At 33.0% G+C, this 15,435-nt stretch overlaps 1 protein-coding gene across 11 annotated transcripts in view; it reads left to right on the forward strand.

Annotated features, from left to right (window-relative positions):
• LOC143249250 (high affinity cAMP-specific and IBMX-insensitive 3',5'-cyclic phosphodiesterase 8A-like) overlaps positions 1-11,704 on the forward strand; it is a 135,713-nt gene extending 124,009 nt beyond the window's left edge. For 8 of the 11 annotated variants that reach the window (XM_076498765.1, XM_076498767.1, XM_076498772.1 and 5 more), the window contains 5 exons: positions 50-180; positions 3,750-3,975; positions 4,971-5,135; positions 6,239-6,368; positions 8,899-11,704. In XM_076498765.1, the coding sequence (XP_076354880.1) occupies positions 50-180; positions 3,750-3,975; positions 4,971-5,135; positions 6,239-6,368; positions 8,899-9,008 (762 nt within the window). In that variant the 3' untranslated portion in view covers positions 9,009-11,704. Of the gene's footprint in view, positions 1-49; positions 181-3,749; positions 3,976-4,970; positions 5,136-6,238; positions 6,369-7,425; positions 8,461-8,898 lie in introns of those variants that run through there. The other 3 variants (XM_076498768.1, XM_076498770.1, XM_076498766.1) reach the window with 3 other exon arrangements.
• The last annotated feature ends 3,731 nt before the right edge of the window (positions 11,705-15,435 follow it).

Consider the following 15,435-nt stretch of genomic DNA (forward strand, 5'->3'; position numbering starts at 1 on the left):
AACTACGTGTGATGCTGATTGGATGTATAATTAACACCTTGTATTGTAGGCGATATTCGATCCTCTGGATGAAGTGATTTCTCTAATTGCTGCCGTCGTCCATGACGTCAATCATCCCGGAAAGAATAGTGCTTTTTTGTGTAATACGAAGGATGAATTAGCGATTCTCTACAATGACTTGTAAGTTCTTTCACTCAATCATGGTGAGGCTTCTATATCAGATCAAACTACTCATGGCCTTGGTTTTCTTCCACTTACTAGAAGATATTGTGTTATACGAATATTGCATACATTCAGATGCTAACACGAAAACGTAATGTGCACTTACTTAATGATAGTCATCATACGAAAGGTCATGATTTGCGATATGTACAACATAAACAGTATTAATGTTCATTTTTATGATTTTTATTAAATATCGAGATATAATGTGATATACAGTCATGTGAAAAAGTTAGGACACCCTATGAAAGCCTGTGTATTTGTGTAACATTTTTGGATATATAGATATTTAATCTCAATTTTAACAATACTGAGAGATTATAAGAATATAACTAAACAATTAAAACTGAAGAAAGAATTTTTCAAGATCTTCTGTAAATGTAATTCTTCAAAAATGCATATTCTAATTGAGGAAAAAGTTAGGACACCCTACCCCCAATAGCTAGTGTTATCCCCTTTGGCTGAAATAACTGCAGTGAGACGCTTCTTGTAGCCATCTAATAGTCTCTGGCATCAATATGAAGAAAGTTTGCCACACTCCTCAATGCAGAATTCTTTCAGCTGTGAGATGTTTGAGGGATTTCTTGCATGTACAGCCCGTTTCAAGTCACCCCACAGCATCTCAATGGGATTAAGATCTGGGCTTTGACTCGGCCATTCCAGGACTCTCCATTTTTTAGTTTTCAGCCAGTCCTTGGTGGATTTACTGGTATGTTTTGGGTCATTGTCGTGTTGCAGGGTCCAGTTCCGCTTTAGCTTTAATTTTCGTACAAATGATCTCACACGATCCTCAAGCACTCTTTGATACACAGTAGAATTCATGGTGGATTCTAGGATTGTGAACTCTCCAGGTTCTGCTGCAAAAAAGCAGCCCCAAACCATGACACTTCCACCTCCATGCTTCACAGTTAGTATGAGGTTCTTTTCCTGGAATGCTGTATTTTGTTTACGCCACACATGTCCTCTGTTCTGGTGTCCAAATAATTCAATTTGGACTCATCTGTCCAACGAACATTATTCCAGAAGTCTTGGTATTTGTCTACATTCTCTCCGGTAAACTTCAGGCTGGCCTTGATGTTTCTCTTAGAGAGCAAAGGTTTCCTCCTTGCACACCTCCCATGCAAGTTACACTTGTGCGGTCTCTTTCTGATTGTATGGGCATTCACTTTCACATCAACAATAGCCAGAGCCTGCTGTAGGTCCCGTGATGACATGTTATGGTGTTTGGATACCTCTTGTAGCATCTTGCGGTCTGCTCTCGGGGTGAACTTGCTTGAACGACCAGACCTGGGCATGTTGGCAGTTGTTTTGAAAGCCCTCCACTTGTTGACTATTTTTAGAACAGTGGAATGGCTGATATCAAAATCTTTTGGGATCTTTTTAAATCCCTTACCAGACTCATAAGCTGCTACAATTTTCTTTCTGAAGGCCTCAGACAGCTCTTTTGCTCTCACCATGGTGCTCACTCTCACTTCAACAGTCAGGAGCACACCAAACTAAATGTTTGAGGTTTAAATAGGGCAAGCCTCATTCAAAATGCTGAGTAACGATCTTCTAATCATGTGCACCTGGTGTGATACACCTGTGTGTGAGTTGAGCCATTTTAAGTGGAAATAAATGTGGGGGTATCCTAACTTTTACCTCAGTTAGAATATACATTTTTGTGGAACTCCTTTTACAGAAGATCTTGTTAAGTCTTTTTTTCAGTTTTAATTGTTTAGTTATATTCCTATAATGTCTCGGTATTTTTAGAATTGAGGTTAAATATCTATATATCCAAAAGTGTTACAAAAATACACAGGCTTTCACAGGGTGTCCTAACTTTTTCACATGACTGTATATCATATTAATAATCTCAAACAAAGTTCATGCTGATGTTATTATGATTATTGCAAATTATGACCTACGAGGGCTGTTCAAAAAATACGCGGACTGACGTCATAAAACAAAATGTACTTTATTTAGAAGTTACAGGTCTGGGACCCCTTCAAAGTACTCTCCTCCCGAACACGCACACACTTATCCCAACGGTGTTTCCACTTGTTGAAACAGTCCTGGTACGCTTCTTCTATAATGTCCACCAGCTCCTTCGTCGCAGTTGCCTTAATCTTGGGAGTCGTCTCAAATCTTCTTCCTTTCAAGGGTCTTTTGAGTTTGGGGAACAAGAAAAATCGCAAGGAGCAAGGTCAGGTGAGTAGGGGGGGTGGGGAAGAACAGTGATCGAGTGTTTGGCCAAAAACTCACGAGTTCTGAGGCACAAATTTCGCAGAAACGCGGTGCATCTTCAATTTTTCGGTCAAAATCTCGTAACAAGATCCAACTGATATCCCACGCTCTTCAGCAAGCTCTCTGACAGTCAGACGTCGATTTGCTCGCACCAGGGTGTTGATTTTGTCGACGTGTGGGTCGTCAGTTGACGTGGAAGGACGTCCAGGACGCTCATCATCTTCAATGGACTGTCGACCATCCTTAAAACGTTCATGCCACTTAAAACATGCCGTACGCTTCACAGCAACATCACCGTAAGCCGTGTTAAGCATAGCAAAAGTTTCAGTCGCAGGTTTTCCAAGTTTAACACAAAATTTCACAGCAAGTCGTTGCTCCTTCAGATCATTCATTCTGAAATCCGCCAAACGAAAAAATCGCACTTCACTTAAAACCGCGTAGTTAATACACAAATAAAGATATCTGCAATCGGGAAATGGCGTCGTAATCAGCTGATCTGTGCGAACCTAGCGACACCAAGCGGATTCCCCTGGAACCAACTGGAGCCGCGCAATTCAAACAGTCCGCGTATTTTTTGAACAGACCTCGTATTCATAATTTTCATTTGCAGTTTCTTAAACATTGCAGAGTACAGTAAAATTAAACTCCTGCTACATTTTCCAAAAAACAATCACTATGTTTTTCAAACATCGTTAATATAGACATTAAATAAAGTATAGAACGATTTCCTTATAACTATGTCTACTTTAATTACCTGTGTTTTGTACATTTATTACACACACAAAGTGTTTGTTTTTTTGCAATATACGTTTTGGCTACATTTTATTACCAACAAAAGTAGAAGTTTAAGTTTAGCCTTTCCTGATTTATTGAGCACACTATTTAAATCTTCTTAGGAAACTTTCAACTGTTTCTCTTTCCTCCATATCACAAGGTCTGTAATTCGTTATTCTAATCGTGTTTATTTTCTGTGGTGTGTATTGGATTTTGTAAATAAAAAATGTTTTGAATCAATCGATCAACAAATTATATATGTCTAAATGAACAGTGAAAGAGACGTTGTATATTTGTGATAAAGTATTCTTCATTACCCATACAACCCGTCTCTAAACTTTGTTTTTAAATGGGTTCTCGCCATCAAGTTATATGTGCCAACACATTGAAAAATACACACGTATTAAAACTCAAAATACGAGATCGTGAAATAAATGTTTTACATTTGAAATTTTCGTTACTTGTTAGTACAAGTACTCATTATACAGGTTTATATAATTTATACAGCTCTCTGATGTTATATATAGGTCTGTCTTGGAAAGCTATCATGCAGCACGAGCATTCAAACTGACTTTATCGGACAAAAGTGTCAATATTCTACAACATTTGGATAGAGATACGTACCAGGCAGTTCGAGAGTCCATTATTGACATGGTTCTAGCTACAGAGATGACTAAACATTTTGAACATCTTTCAAAGTTCGTCAATGTCTTAAAAGCCGTTGTTCCAAATGAAGAGGTAGAAGATGACAAGGTATTTCTTGTGTTCGATTTATGCATGATATTCTGTACACTCCATGTTTGTGTTTCGTTCTCTGTGCAATCTTATAGCAAAGCCACATCTGGTTAGTTGTTGCATCCAGCGAAGGAATCGAACCTCTGATTCTAGCGTTGCAAATTCGACAACTTACTGCTGTCCCACCGGGAATTTATGTTAGGTTTCTTAATATTGGTTCTTTTACCTTCTGTATTATATTCATGCTGTCTCCTCCAAATCGTCTTTTCTGCATTGTGTATTAACGTGTACATTACACTAAGTTTATCCATGTTGATTTCCTCTGATCATGTTCTAGGTGTAGCTTAGTACATAGCATGTTGCGAATTTTTTATAACTTTTTAAATTTTAAAACGAATATTCATGATCCATTTGTTTATTAGAAATATTAAAAGTAGATTCACGTTTGAATTCCGAAAAAGTAATTCCTTTTTTTATGTATTTTACACTCCACACAAAATTAACAAGAATATCGTTGGTATTTGATAAACAATGTGAACATTTTTTGAGCGATATTAAATACTTCTGTACGAAATTTTATGAATTTCCTTATCGAATAAAATGTATACAGTGAAAATGGGGCAGAAAACATTTATGAAACGTACTTTTTAGTAGGTATATTAGTGTGTTTATAAATATATATATTTATACACTCAGTTTATGATTACAATAAGATTTCTTTTATTACTCGTGACGTTTTGTTCTAATTTTATTTACAACATAAGTTGTGTCAAGTTAGAATACGGAAAAATTGTTTTACTCTAATACTTAACATTAATTATGTCTCTATCAAAGCTGAGTATTGTTACATAAACACACTTGTCATATAACCGTTTAAAAAGTGTACAGAGTTTCAAAATATAAATCGTATGTTTTAATTTTTGGTTGTAACGGAAAGTCACATCTGTGTTGTGTTACCTCACACTTATTGCTCGATATTTCCGTTTGGATTTATTATTTAATATATTTTCTAGCAGCCGGAAAACTGTCAAGAGGTATTAATGACTATGTCCAGTCCAGAAAATGTTAAACTAGTCAAGAGGATACTGATAAAATGTGCAGATATCTCCAACGCCGCCAGACCTACGAAATTATGTGTTGAGTGGGCCACCAGGATAACAGAAGAGTATTGTAGACAGGTTTGTTCCGTTATCCGCTTCGCCATTGAAACACTTGCGAACTTCAATGTTTTCTTGTCACTCTATTTTTATGGATTTCTTCTTCATTTTGATTCTGGAATATGTTTAGTTACACGTGCGAGTTTTGATTATAGTACAGAGGACTTTCTCATGGCAACGACAAATCATAATTTTTACTGATGTAATTTATGTATATATATGGCCGTCCAGCTGTTTCTTACTTTATGAATTTCTCGTTATTATGTGTAATTTCTAAAAGGAGCATGTAAACGAAATTCAGTTTCAGTATTTTTAATGTTTTTTTATTTGATTTATGTTAGATACCCTATACCCTATCCCATACCCTCTCACCTCGTAGATTGGCGATATGTCTGTGGGTTTATAACACTAAAATTCGGGTTCGATGCCTGTGTTGAGCACGTCACAGATAACTTATTGTGCAGCTTTACGCTAGCAACAGAAAAAATAAGACATATCATATAAGTACAACGCTAAAATCAGGAGCTCGGTTCCCCTCGGTGGACTAAGGAGATAGCCCGATGTGGCTTTGTTATAATAAAATACACATACATACAAGTAAAAACATATATATATATTGTTTAGAGTCTTGTATATTATAAACCAAATAGCATCCTATAATAATTTAAGTACTGTCTTTGCATGACAGTATAGCAATAAATCTTTTATTTTTACAAGGTGAGCATAGTGATCTTCACGAAAATAGCGGAAATGGAAAGACGAACTTTGTTTAAACCTTCATCAGAGCAGAGTCAATGTCCAGGCTATATATTTGTTTATTAATCAGGTTAGCACTTGTGGGCTCTTGTCACGTCAGCGTACAATTAGTATGAATAGTTGAATTAAACATGCGTTGTCCCAACCTTTCGAATGTCTCAGATATAAAAATACAAATATTTTGTGAAGAATTTCTCCTGCAACCTACGTACGTAACAGGTGAAAAAAAATTATCATAGATCGAATCTTTTCACTATAAACTGTATTGTAGACGGATCACACTTTTATATGATGAATTTTCAGTCGTAGCCAGTGAAACAAAATGAAATCATAGTGAACTTGTAATTATAATATAAACGTTCTTTCAGACGGATGAAGAAAAGACCAAAGCTCTACCGGTTGTGATGCCCACATTTGACAGAACTACAATGAGTCTTCCCAAAGCACAGATGGGGTTCATTGATTACTTCATCAATGATATGTTTTCGAGCTGGGACGGTATGTAAACTATTAATAATACTGGTATCAGTAACAAAATATTTCGCGGTTGTATACTGTTTTATGTTTCATTAAGTTACAGAATATACTCGAAAGTAAAGTTTTTGTTGCCACAGAAATTTGATGCATCTCCTACCAAATTATATTATATATATAGTGAATTAAGTTGTGCGCTTTGTTTGTTAGTTAAGAGTATTTATAATAAACAAATGTATACAAAATTTAGAAAGCCAGTGAGACTTATGAGCATATCGGTTAAAACTACTGGAATGGTTTTTAAATTTATCCTGTTTTCAATATCATTTAGAGCTATTTTCAATGTAAAAATATAAATATTTGGTGAAGAATTTCTCCTGCAACCTACATATGTAACACGTGAAAACAAATTATCGTAGATCGAATCTTTTCACTATAAATTGTATTGTAGACGGATCAGACTTTTATAACATGAATTTTCAGTGGTATCTAGTGAAACAAAAAATATAGTTTAAAAATATTCGAGATATAAACATAAATGCAGAACTTCTGTCAGAAACTAGAGAAGAACTATAATTTGGTAGAAAGTGAAACGTTATCTGTACATATCCGTATGTATTTAGGCCTAGTGATTATCGTGCTCGGACTGTGAATCCAAAAATTAAAGTTAGTGGCCCCTTTTCACAAAAACATGCTCCGCCATTCTGGGTCGTCTGAGTAATAAATGAGTGACAGTCAAATCCTCCTAATTATAATTAGACAGACGAGAGTAGCTCAAGAATTAGCGATAAGTACAGTTAACTAACTGCCTTCCATATAGTCTATCAGTTCAAACTTAGAAATGGCCATTTGCAAGAAAGTCTTTGTGTAGTTTTGCGCGGTAATTCTGAAACAAACATACAATAAAGGAAAACAGTACGTCTTTTGTTTAAAAATATCCTTTCTGGCCTGGTATCGTACTAGTTCTTAAAGCTTTGTCTTAATACATTATGCTCTGAAATAAATACTTTATATTTTAGTAACTAAAGTATTGCAGTAATATTCTTGGACAACTCTTTTTTTTTTTTACTAAATAATGTAGTTTGATCGTCACTTTCATAGCCTGCTCATGGCTTCAAAGAGGGAAGACTAGGAACTGAAAACTCCCGAATTAACAGCTCGAACGTGCGAACCACTTGGTCATGTCTGCCTTTAATATGCACAATGGAAATGTAAAACACCTAGTTCAAGTTTGTTCATACAGTTCCTTAACTGACCTCCAGTAACACAGCAGTAAGTCTGAGGACACACACCGCTAAAATCTGGCTTTCAATAAACGTGTTGAGCACATTACAGATAGCCCATTGTACGCTTAACAACAAACAAATAAACGTTGTTGCAAATCTTGTTTTTATTTTATTGATATATTTATGATATTCTGCTACCAAAGAATCTTATGAGATGAGTATGTTTCTTCTGGTGTTTAAGTTAATATACTTTATTTTTATCAATTTTGTTTGGTTCGCTGTTCTTTAACAATTATTTATTTGAATTTTTCGATAATTATTTTTTGCTGAATAAAAACCAGTACGATCATTTTTCAAAGTAAAATAAAAAACTAAATGTGAATTTAAATAAGTTTAATGATTTTCGATAACTCAGCTGTAATCTCATAAGTTTATAACGCTAAAATTAAGGGCTTGACCCCCACAGCAGACACAACGCAAATAATCCTTTTTGCAGCTCTGTTCAAAAACAAAATAAACCATAATATTAATAATAGATATTAATTATTATTAGTTTCAATCTAGAGTATTTTAGCCCTAGAATTAACTACTCGATCCCCGCTGCAGATACAGTGTAAACAGGCTATTGTGTATCTCTCTCCAAAACAGAACGAAACATTACCAATTTGCCCCTGAAGAAGGAAGGTCCACCTTGCGAAAGCGCTTGGGTTATGTGTTTTTTAATTAATTTCCTGTAGAACGAATTGTTTTATATTAATGAAATAAATTTGTGATCAGTGATCATTTTATTGGGAAGTCAAAAGTTACTCTCCAACAAGCTAATGTATTTATCAGATACATATGTTTATGAAATAATTTATCCTTTGAAAGTTCAAATTTTGCTGGTTTATTTTTAATTCACATCAACAACGTAAATTATTTTTAATACGATCATCTCTTAGAGAAAGTTTCTTAAACCTTAGTAGATTTGTATTTTTCTTTCATTTAAAAATTCCACATCTAAAAATTTATATCAATCAATAATATTTATTTTAAACTGAGTGAGTTAAACATCATTTCCAAGTTTATTTTATAAAATAGCGTATCTTGATAGTGAAAAGAATGTCCATTTTTACGAAAATAGTCACTAAAATAAGTCTTTCGTATATCCTAGAAATACCATCAATGTCATTAATATTTGCAATTGAACAATATCGTTCAAGTACAATAGACAAGAAATTTGTTTCATGAAACTTCAAAAATATGTAAACAATACAGAAGGATAATATTAGCAGATGTTCTGTTAGCAATTTGGTTGAAAATTTCAAACTTTTTTTCAATAATTAAAGCTTTCGTGGACTTTCCCGAATTAATTGACCACATCCAATCGAATTACCAGTACTGGAGAGAACAAGAAGATGAGAGGCAGGAAAAAGAAGTTTCAAAGGAAGAAAGTTGAGTAATGTTTAATGGGATTCGCAAAAACAAAATGCCATCGGTCTGGTACATAGGAAATTAATAGACAGCACTTTGTTACGGTAAAATTTTAGGAAACTGATTTCTTGAAAAATAAGAAATACACTAGTTGCTTCAGTGTGAAATTGAAATTTACGTAAATAAAGTGGAATCATGGACATCTGATCAAGAAAAAACAAGATGAGGCTTCTCGAATGTTGTTAAGCTGTAGTATTGATTCGTTCAGAAAACGAGGGAAAATCGTGATGTGGAGCAAGTGCAAATGTTACATCCGGGTATATGTTATGTTTCTTCGCATAATAAAAGCACGTACGTTGTGTTCCGTATGTCATCGTTAAACTCTTTAAAATCGTTAGTTATTTATCGTTAACATTTTATGACTGTGGTAAATACTTGTTTGTACTACATGAACTTTAATCACACTCTCGAAAAGTGTTTTGATGATGATTGAAACAATAAAAATGGTTCAACGTGATAACTGTAGCAGGGTTAAACTGAAAATTGAAAGAATAACATGAAAAAGGTATTATTTTCAGTAATTCAGAAGATATAGGTAATATATAGATGGCTAAATACTTTAAATATACGTGCACACATTTTCCGAATAAATATTATGAGTGACTAGCTCCATAAAAGTTGTTTAGAAATATTTAATAAGCCGGATTGAAACAAAGCTTTTTAAAATTGTTTTCATCTAACAATTGTAAACCTTTTACATGAATATGCGTTTAATATGCTATTAAACAAATATTAAAATATATTTTATCTAGATATTTAAATATATAACTAATGTTCATTAGAGTCTTTAAGGATGTTAAAATAAAACATGAACATTTTCGTGTCTTCCACGATTAAAAAAATATTAGTTTTTTTTAAGAATTCGCAAATGCGTGATTGCACTCTTAAATAAAACTTTATAAGAAAAAATGTTTTTACACAGTAGTTTGTGTCATTAAAATATATTATGTTAGATACATTTAGTTGCATTATATACAATTATTTTATTCTATGATAACTGTTGAATGTGATAAAATTTGGTAAACAGGTTGTTATTGATTCTGTTTGCAGCTTTTCAAAATTACCAAATTATATTAAGTACATTAGGGTTCTTCCAAACGATACCGGTGCCCAAGAATACCTTTTTTTTTCAGCAAATAAAAATTCCTGAAAGTTTCAAAATGTTATAATGGCCATTCAGTTATCTAAAGCTTCGAACTATCATGTAAAAGATGGCAGAACGCTCAGTTCTTATTTAAATAGAATAATTATAACGAAAGTGTATACTGTTTACAATCTATATTTAATTTGTAATGCCTCAAATTAATGAGATTTTCATATGAAAGAATTATTTGAACTATTATAAAATCTTTCAATGGAATTTTTATGAAATTCAGAACTTCTGATATATATGTATGATATCTTGACAAAGAAAAAATTGTATAATCAATATCTTGATTCCATATCTCAAATTACACTGAGTTGTTATGCCAGATTAGTTATGACCAACGGAAATAGTTGTAATCCGGACATATCCATTTACGAGTAATCGCACAAATAAACAAGTCCAGTAGTCACGTTTATTACTTAACTAGTCCAATAGTTCCCCGTTTTTTTAAGCAAGTTTTAGAACAAAGTTCTTTAACCATTACGCAATAAAATTCCTTCGATACAGCTGTCGTTCGTTTTCTTTATTTGTATAAATGTCAGGGTAATATCAGGCGGAGTTCACCCAACACGGTGATATCAGATGAAACTCACCATACATGGTAATATCAAATTGAGTTCGATGATGCTCAATGGTATACAGGAGTTTCATGTCATATCTATTTCAATTACTGTATTAATAGTGTTAATCAGTACGCTGCATTAGCACATAGTTTGTGCTCCTACTGTGTGTTTGTGAAGTTTGTTTTTGTTGTTGTTGTTTTTCAAAATAGTTGTGTTATATGTTGTGAAATAGAATCAAATATAACCAGTTATTTTATAATTTACAGTGTGTGAGAACTATTCTGTCCGTAGTATCATGTTTTAACAAATACTTTATGCCGTTTTGTCAGACATAGTAAAGAAACCACCGCAAATCGTTTATTTTCAAACCAAGATATACGTTTTGACGATAGATAATTTCTACCTCAATGCTGTGCCAAACATATAATCAATGTACAGTCTTTAAACATTTTTGGAAAAGAAGTACTACCTTATATATACAATAAAAAGGGTATTTGAGCAAAGGAGGGGAACTATATAAACAGAAATATCTATACTGATTTCAACTATGTTAATTTGTTAAAAGTTATTAAATTTTTCTTTTATTGTATTATAATTGAGCTAGTTTCTATAGTCTAAATGATAAAACAAAGTATTTTTGTGGTGGCTTTTACGTTTTCTTTTGTCACATATGTTTTCCTCAAACTATAGACATATCCAAAACCTTTGAATTACAGTAGAGCTAAGAGATTACTGAAATAAATATTCTCCTTTAACTTTGTTTTGAGTGTCCTACATTTGTTTCGTTTGGAATGCTTTGAGTTGAGTCATTTAACCTTAACAATATTCAGTGCAACTCCTTGTTATATATCTTGCAATGATTACCATGTTATTGATTGTACAAACGTGTTATGTTCTTTAAGACCTTGATATTTTGTGAATTGGAGAAATAATAAACGTTCCTTTATCGTCTTTAGTCATCCACTTTTTTCAAGGCACGTGAGACTTACAGCATAGTGGTTTATGTTTATTCGATTACTCATGAATTGAGATCAATTGCATTTTGTCACGTCTGTTTTGAAAAGTAAAACTCAAAATCTACCTGGCGATCAGAATAGCTAATTAGACTTTTCCTACATTTCTTCTTACAAAAATTATAATACATTCTTTCGTCATTTTGATACCCATCCGTTAACAATATTTTCGGCCGTAATTGCACTAATATCTCACGAGATTCGACCAACTAAGTTGATTTACGAAAGTCCTACAAACACATTTTAAGTTAACTGAGCAAAATAATATTTATAATGAAAATATAATAATAAACTATGAATCAAAAATGAATGGCATTCGATATACTAATTAGTGTAACTAATACTGTTAGCAAACTAACAGTAAATAAATAATATAGTAAACATAACCCATATCGAGTCAGAAGCAGTAATTGTCCTATAATACAACCCAACTCTCATGTTTTTAAGTTATTTACTCACGTATTGTATATACGGACACAGATATTTGCTCATTTATTAATTTCTAAGCTGAGATTCTGTTCTTGCAAACTGCTTTATTCCAATATAATATTGAAGTAGCATTTCTACTGATGTCATTTGTCTAGAAATGTAATAATTAATTAGTTTTCATGACGTCAAATGTTATTCTATACTAATAATTTAAATGTAAAACCCATCTCGTTCAGCTCTTGTTTGTTAACTAATAACGTGTCATAAGAATAGAATGTCATAATGCCTCCCAATAATTCAGCGGTAAGTCTTAGAACTCATTCCGCTAACAACTGGGTTTCGATACTTCTTGTGGAAATATCGAAGATAGCCGATTGTACTTAACAACATCTAAGGTGATATATGAATATAATGCCCAAGATGAAACTCTAAGCATAGAGGTTCTGTCAACATGTGAATAGGACCACACATAAAATAATATGAAAATTTATTGATAAATAATAAATATAATGTATGTGATTATGCGTTAGGCGAGTATATTTGTTTGTTTTGTTTTCATTTTTCCACAAAGCTATTCAGAGACTTTCCGTGAGAGCCGCGCATAATTTAAAAATGATAGACTAGAAATAAAACAGCTAGCCAACATTACTCACCGCCAAATCTTGGACTATTCTTTTATCAACGAGAAATGATATTGGCTGTAATATTATTGTACCCAAGACCAAAAGAGCAAGTATTTTGAACAACGGGATTTGAGCCCGCACTTGCAAATCGAGCGACATAACCATAACAGATCTTAGACGATTATGATATAATTAAACATCATAGAATATTCAAAAGTCTAATTAGAGAACGTGGTTAGCATGAAAAACAGACATCATTGGTCAACAAACTCAAACCAGAAATAAACGAGAAAGGTTAATAATTTAACTGTTAGTATGACAACATATTTACACCTACATCAGATAATGTTTTTCTTATGAAAGTACTTATCTCTCATCCTGATTCTTCGTTTAGACAGTATTGTTAATAACGTAAAAGTCATTATGATATATAGCTATATATGGAAATAAAACAAAAGATTAGCAAGTCTTAACGTTTTATGTTTTCCCTAGTTTGGCTGTAAAAGTTAGTAATGGTAAGCCAAAACCATTCTTTATCGAGTAAACCTAAACGTTAAAGAATTATATTATCATTTTTGTTTCAAATGCTAGGAGGCTACTAGCTCAAGATACAATGTTTACTGGCTGAGAATAACGTGTGCTTTGAACATGTTTATTCAGAAATGCAAAACAGTTCCATTTCTTAACTCATTACTTCAACATAAGACAGTGCTATAAAAAGATTTCATTACTTTTTAAAGCAACATCCAAAACAAAATTCTAATTTGCAGATCGCAATTAGATTGGGTGTTGTAGACTGACATTTTTGAAGCTGCAAATAAACTTACCTTAAAAGAGAGGTCCATTTTAATTTATAAAATATCCCCTTGATGTTCAGTGGTAAAGTTGAAATATTGAAATCTTTGCGCTTAATCAAACAAAACAATTCATGAAATTATTTTCAAGCAAACTACTAATTACAAAGTTCTTCATGTAACTAATTTTTTAAATGAATAACACTTAAATTAGATCCGTATAAACACAGTTTCGGGATCTAAATTCGACTTAGTTAAAACATCCTATACTATTTAAACTTCATGTTGGAAGAGTCCAATTCGTTTCCCAGATTCCAGCAAAAATGAAGTAAATACAAGGGAAAAAAAATCTATATTTACAAGTTACTGAAGAAGACAACTTTATTTTGATATATATATATAAAACAACAAGAAAATCGTATACTCCTAAAGAATTACTTTCATGAAAGGTAAAATCCTCTCCCAAAAATGCTTAAAGCTACTCCTTGATTTTTTTCAGTTTATAATAAAATATTAATGTCTTCCATAATTTTAGCAATAGCTCCACATCAGAAAGTAGATGTTTGCTTTGTTACCTCCATTTGTGCCTACTATATTGGCAAATGACACTCTGGTTTCTTATTTCCCTGCACTCGCCCAGTCATCTTCAAACATCTCTTGAATAGAAAATGGAAAGCTGTTCTTGTTGCTTCTATTTCTTTCTTTCTTTTTTTTTTTAGCTCACTGTAACGACGGTTGCTATCAAGTTTCTTTAGTTCCCTGCACTCGTCCAACCACCACTAAGATTTCGCTAATAAAAAGAGGAAACAGCTCAATATCATGAGTTGGCGTCCTTGTTGACCCATTTTGTCCACTGTAGTGACAGCGACTACGAGGCAATCTTAGTCTCTTGCGCTTGCACTGCCATCTCAGAAGCATTTCGCCGATAAAAAGGGAAAGGATTAGCCAGTTCTTCATAAATAAGTCTGCGGGTATTAAAGAAAAATAAAATGATGACAAGCTGTCACACTCGTATTTAGTAGCTATTCCTCTTGCAGTGAACCATAAATACCATAACTTGGTCAAATCCCTTACTACAACTGACTGTGATGTCGTCTTATACCGCTTTATTCTACTTGTTAAGCATAGTAAATCATTCTTTCTCTTTTCAGGATGCCACTCAAATATTTTCCTGGCGTTATTAGTGTAGTATTGGTTGTACTACATGTTTTTCCACTTCTCTGAAGTTAAAAGTTACGTTCAGAAATTGTTTACTCTACAGTTTGGTATCCATCTTCTGTTAAGCTGCCTTTATGTGTGTGTACCTTCGAGAATAAATTTCCAACTGCCCATCAGAGAATCTTGGTAGCTTCTTACTCTTCAACCACGTTCATATTGTTATTGTAGTCACTCTACCCATTTTCTGTATTTTCTTGGCTCATTTCCTATTCATTTCTAAATTTATATTTCACTTACACAGTTAAAAACTCAATATTAAATAATAATTTTATACAATCATCATAAAAAAATATTTATATTCTTTTAGGTATTTCTCCCTACAGCGATATTTTCTAGTAGAATATTCTTCATCACCAATGCTCCCTAATTACAGCACTATTTGATTCCAATGAACTTTCTTGCAAAATTAACCCCTTTATTTCAAACCTAAGATGATTCAACTTGTAAGACTAAGTCTTAAACTAAATTCTAATATTATTTTTCTAATGTTGTATTTTATATTATACATGTAGTCTCAAAATCTTTCCGGGACCCAAACAAGGAACTTTGCATTGCGTTCTAATGTTCTGTTTCATACACTACATACATACAGTTTCAAAACTTTC

Source organism: Tachypleus tridentatus, chromosome 4 (genome assembly GCF_004210375.1).
Source record: "Tachypleus tridentatus isolate NWPU-2018 chromosome 4, ASM421037v1, whole genome shotgun sequence".
In the NCBI taxonomy this organism is placed as follows: domain Eukaryota; kingdom Metazoa; phylum Arthropoda; class Merostomata; order Xiphosura; family Limulidae; genus Tachypleus; species Tachypleus tridentatus.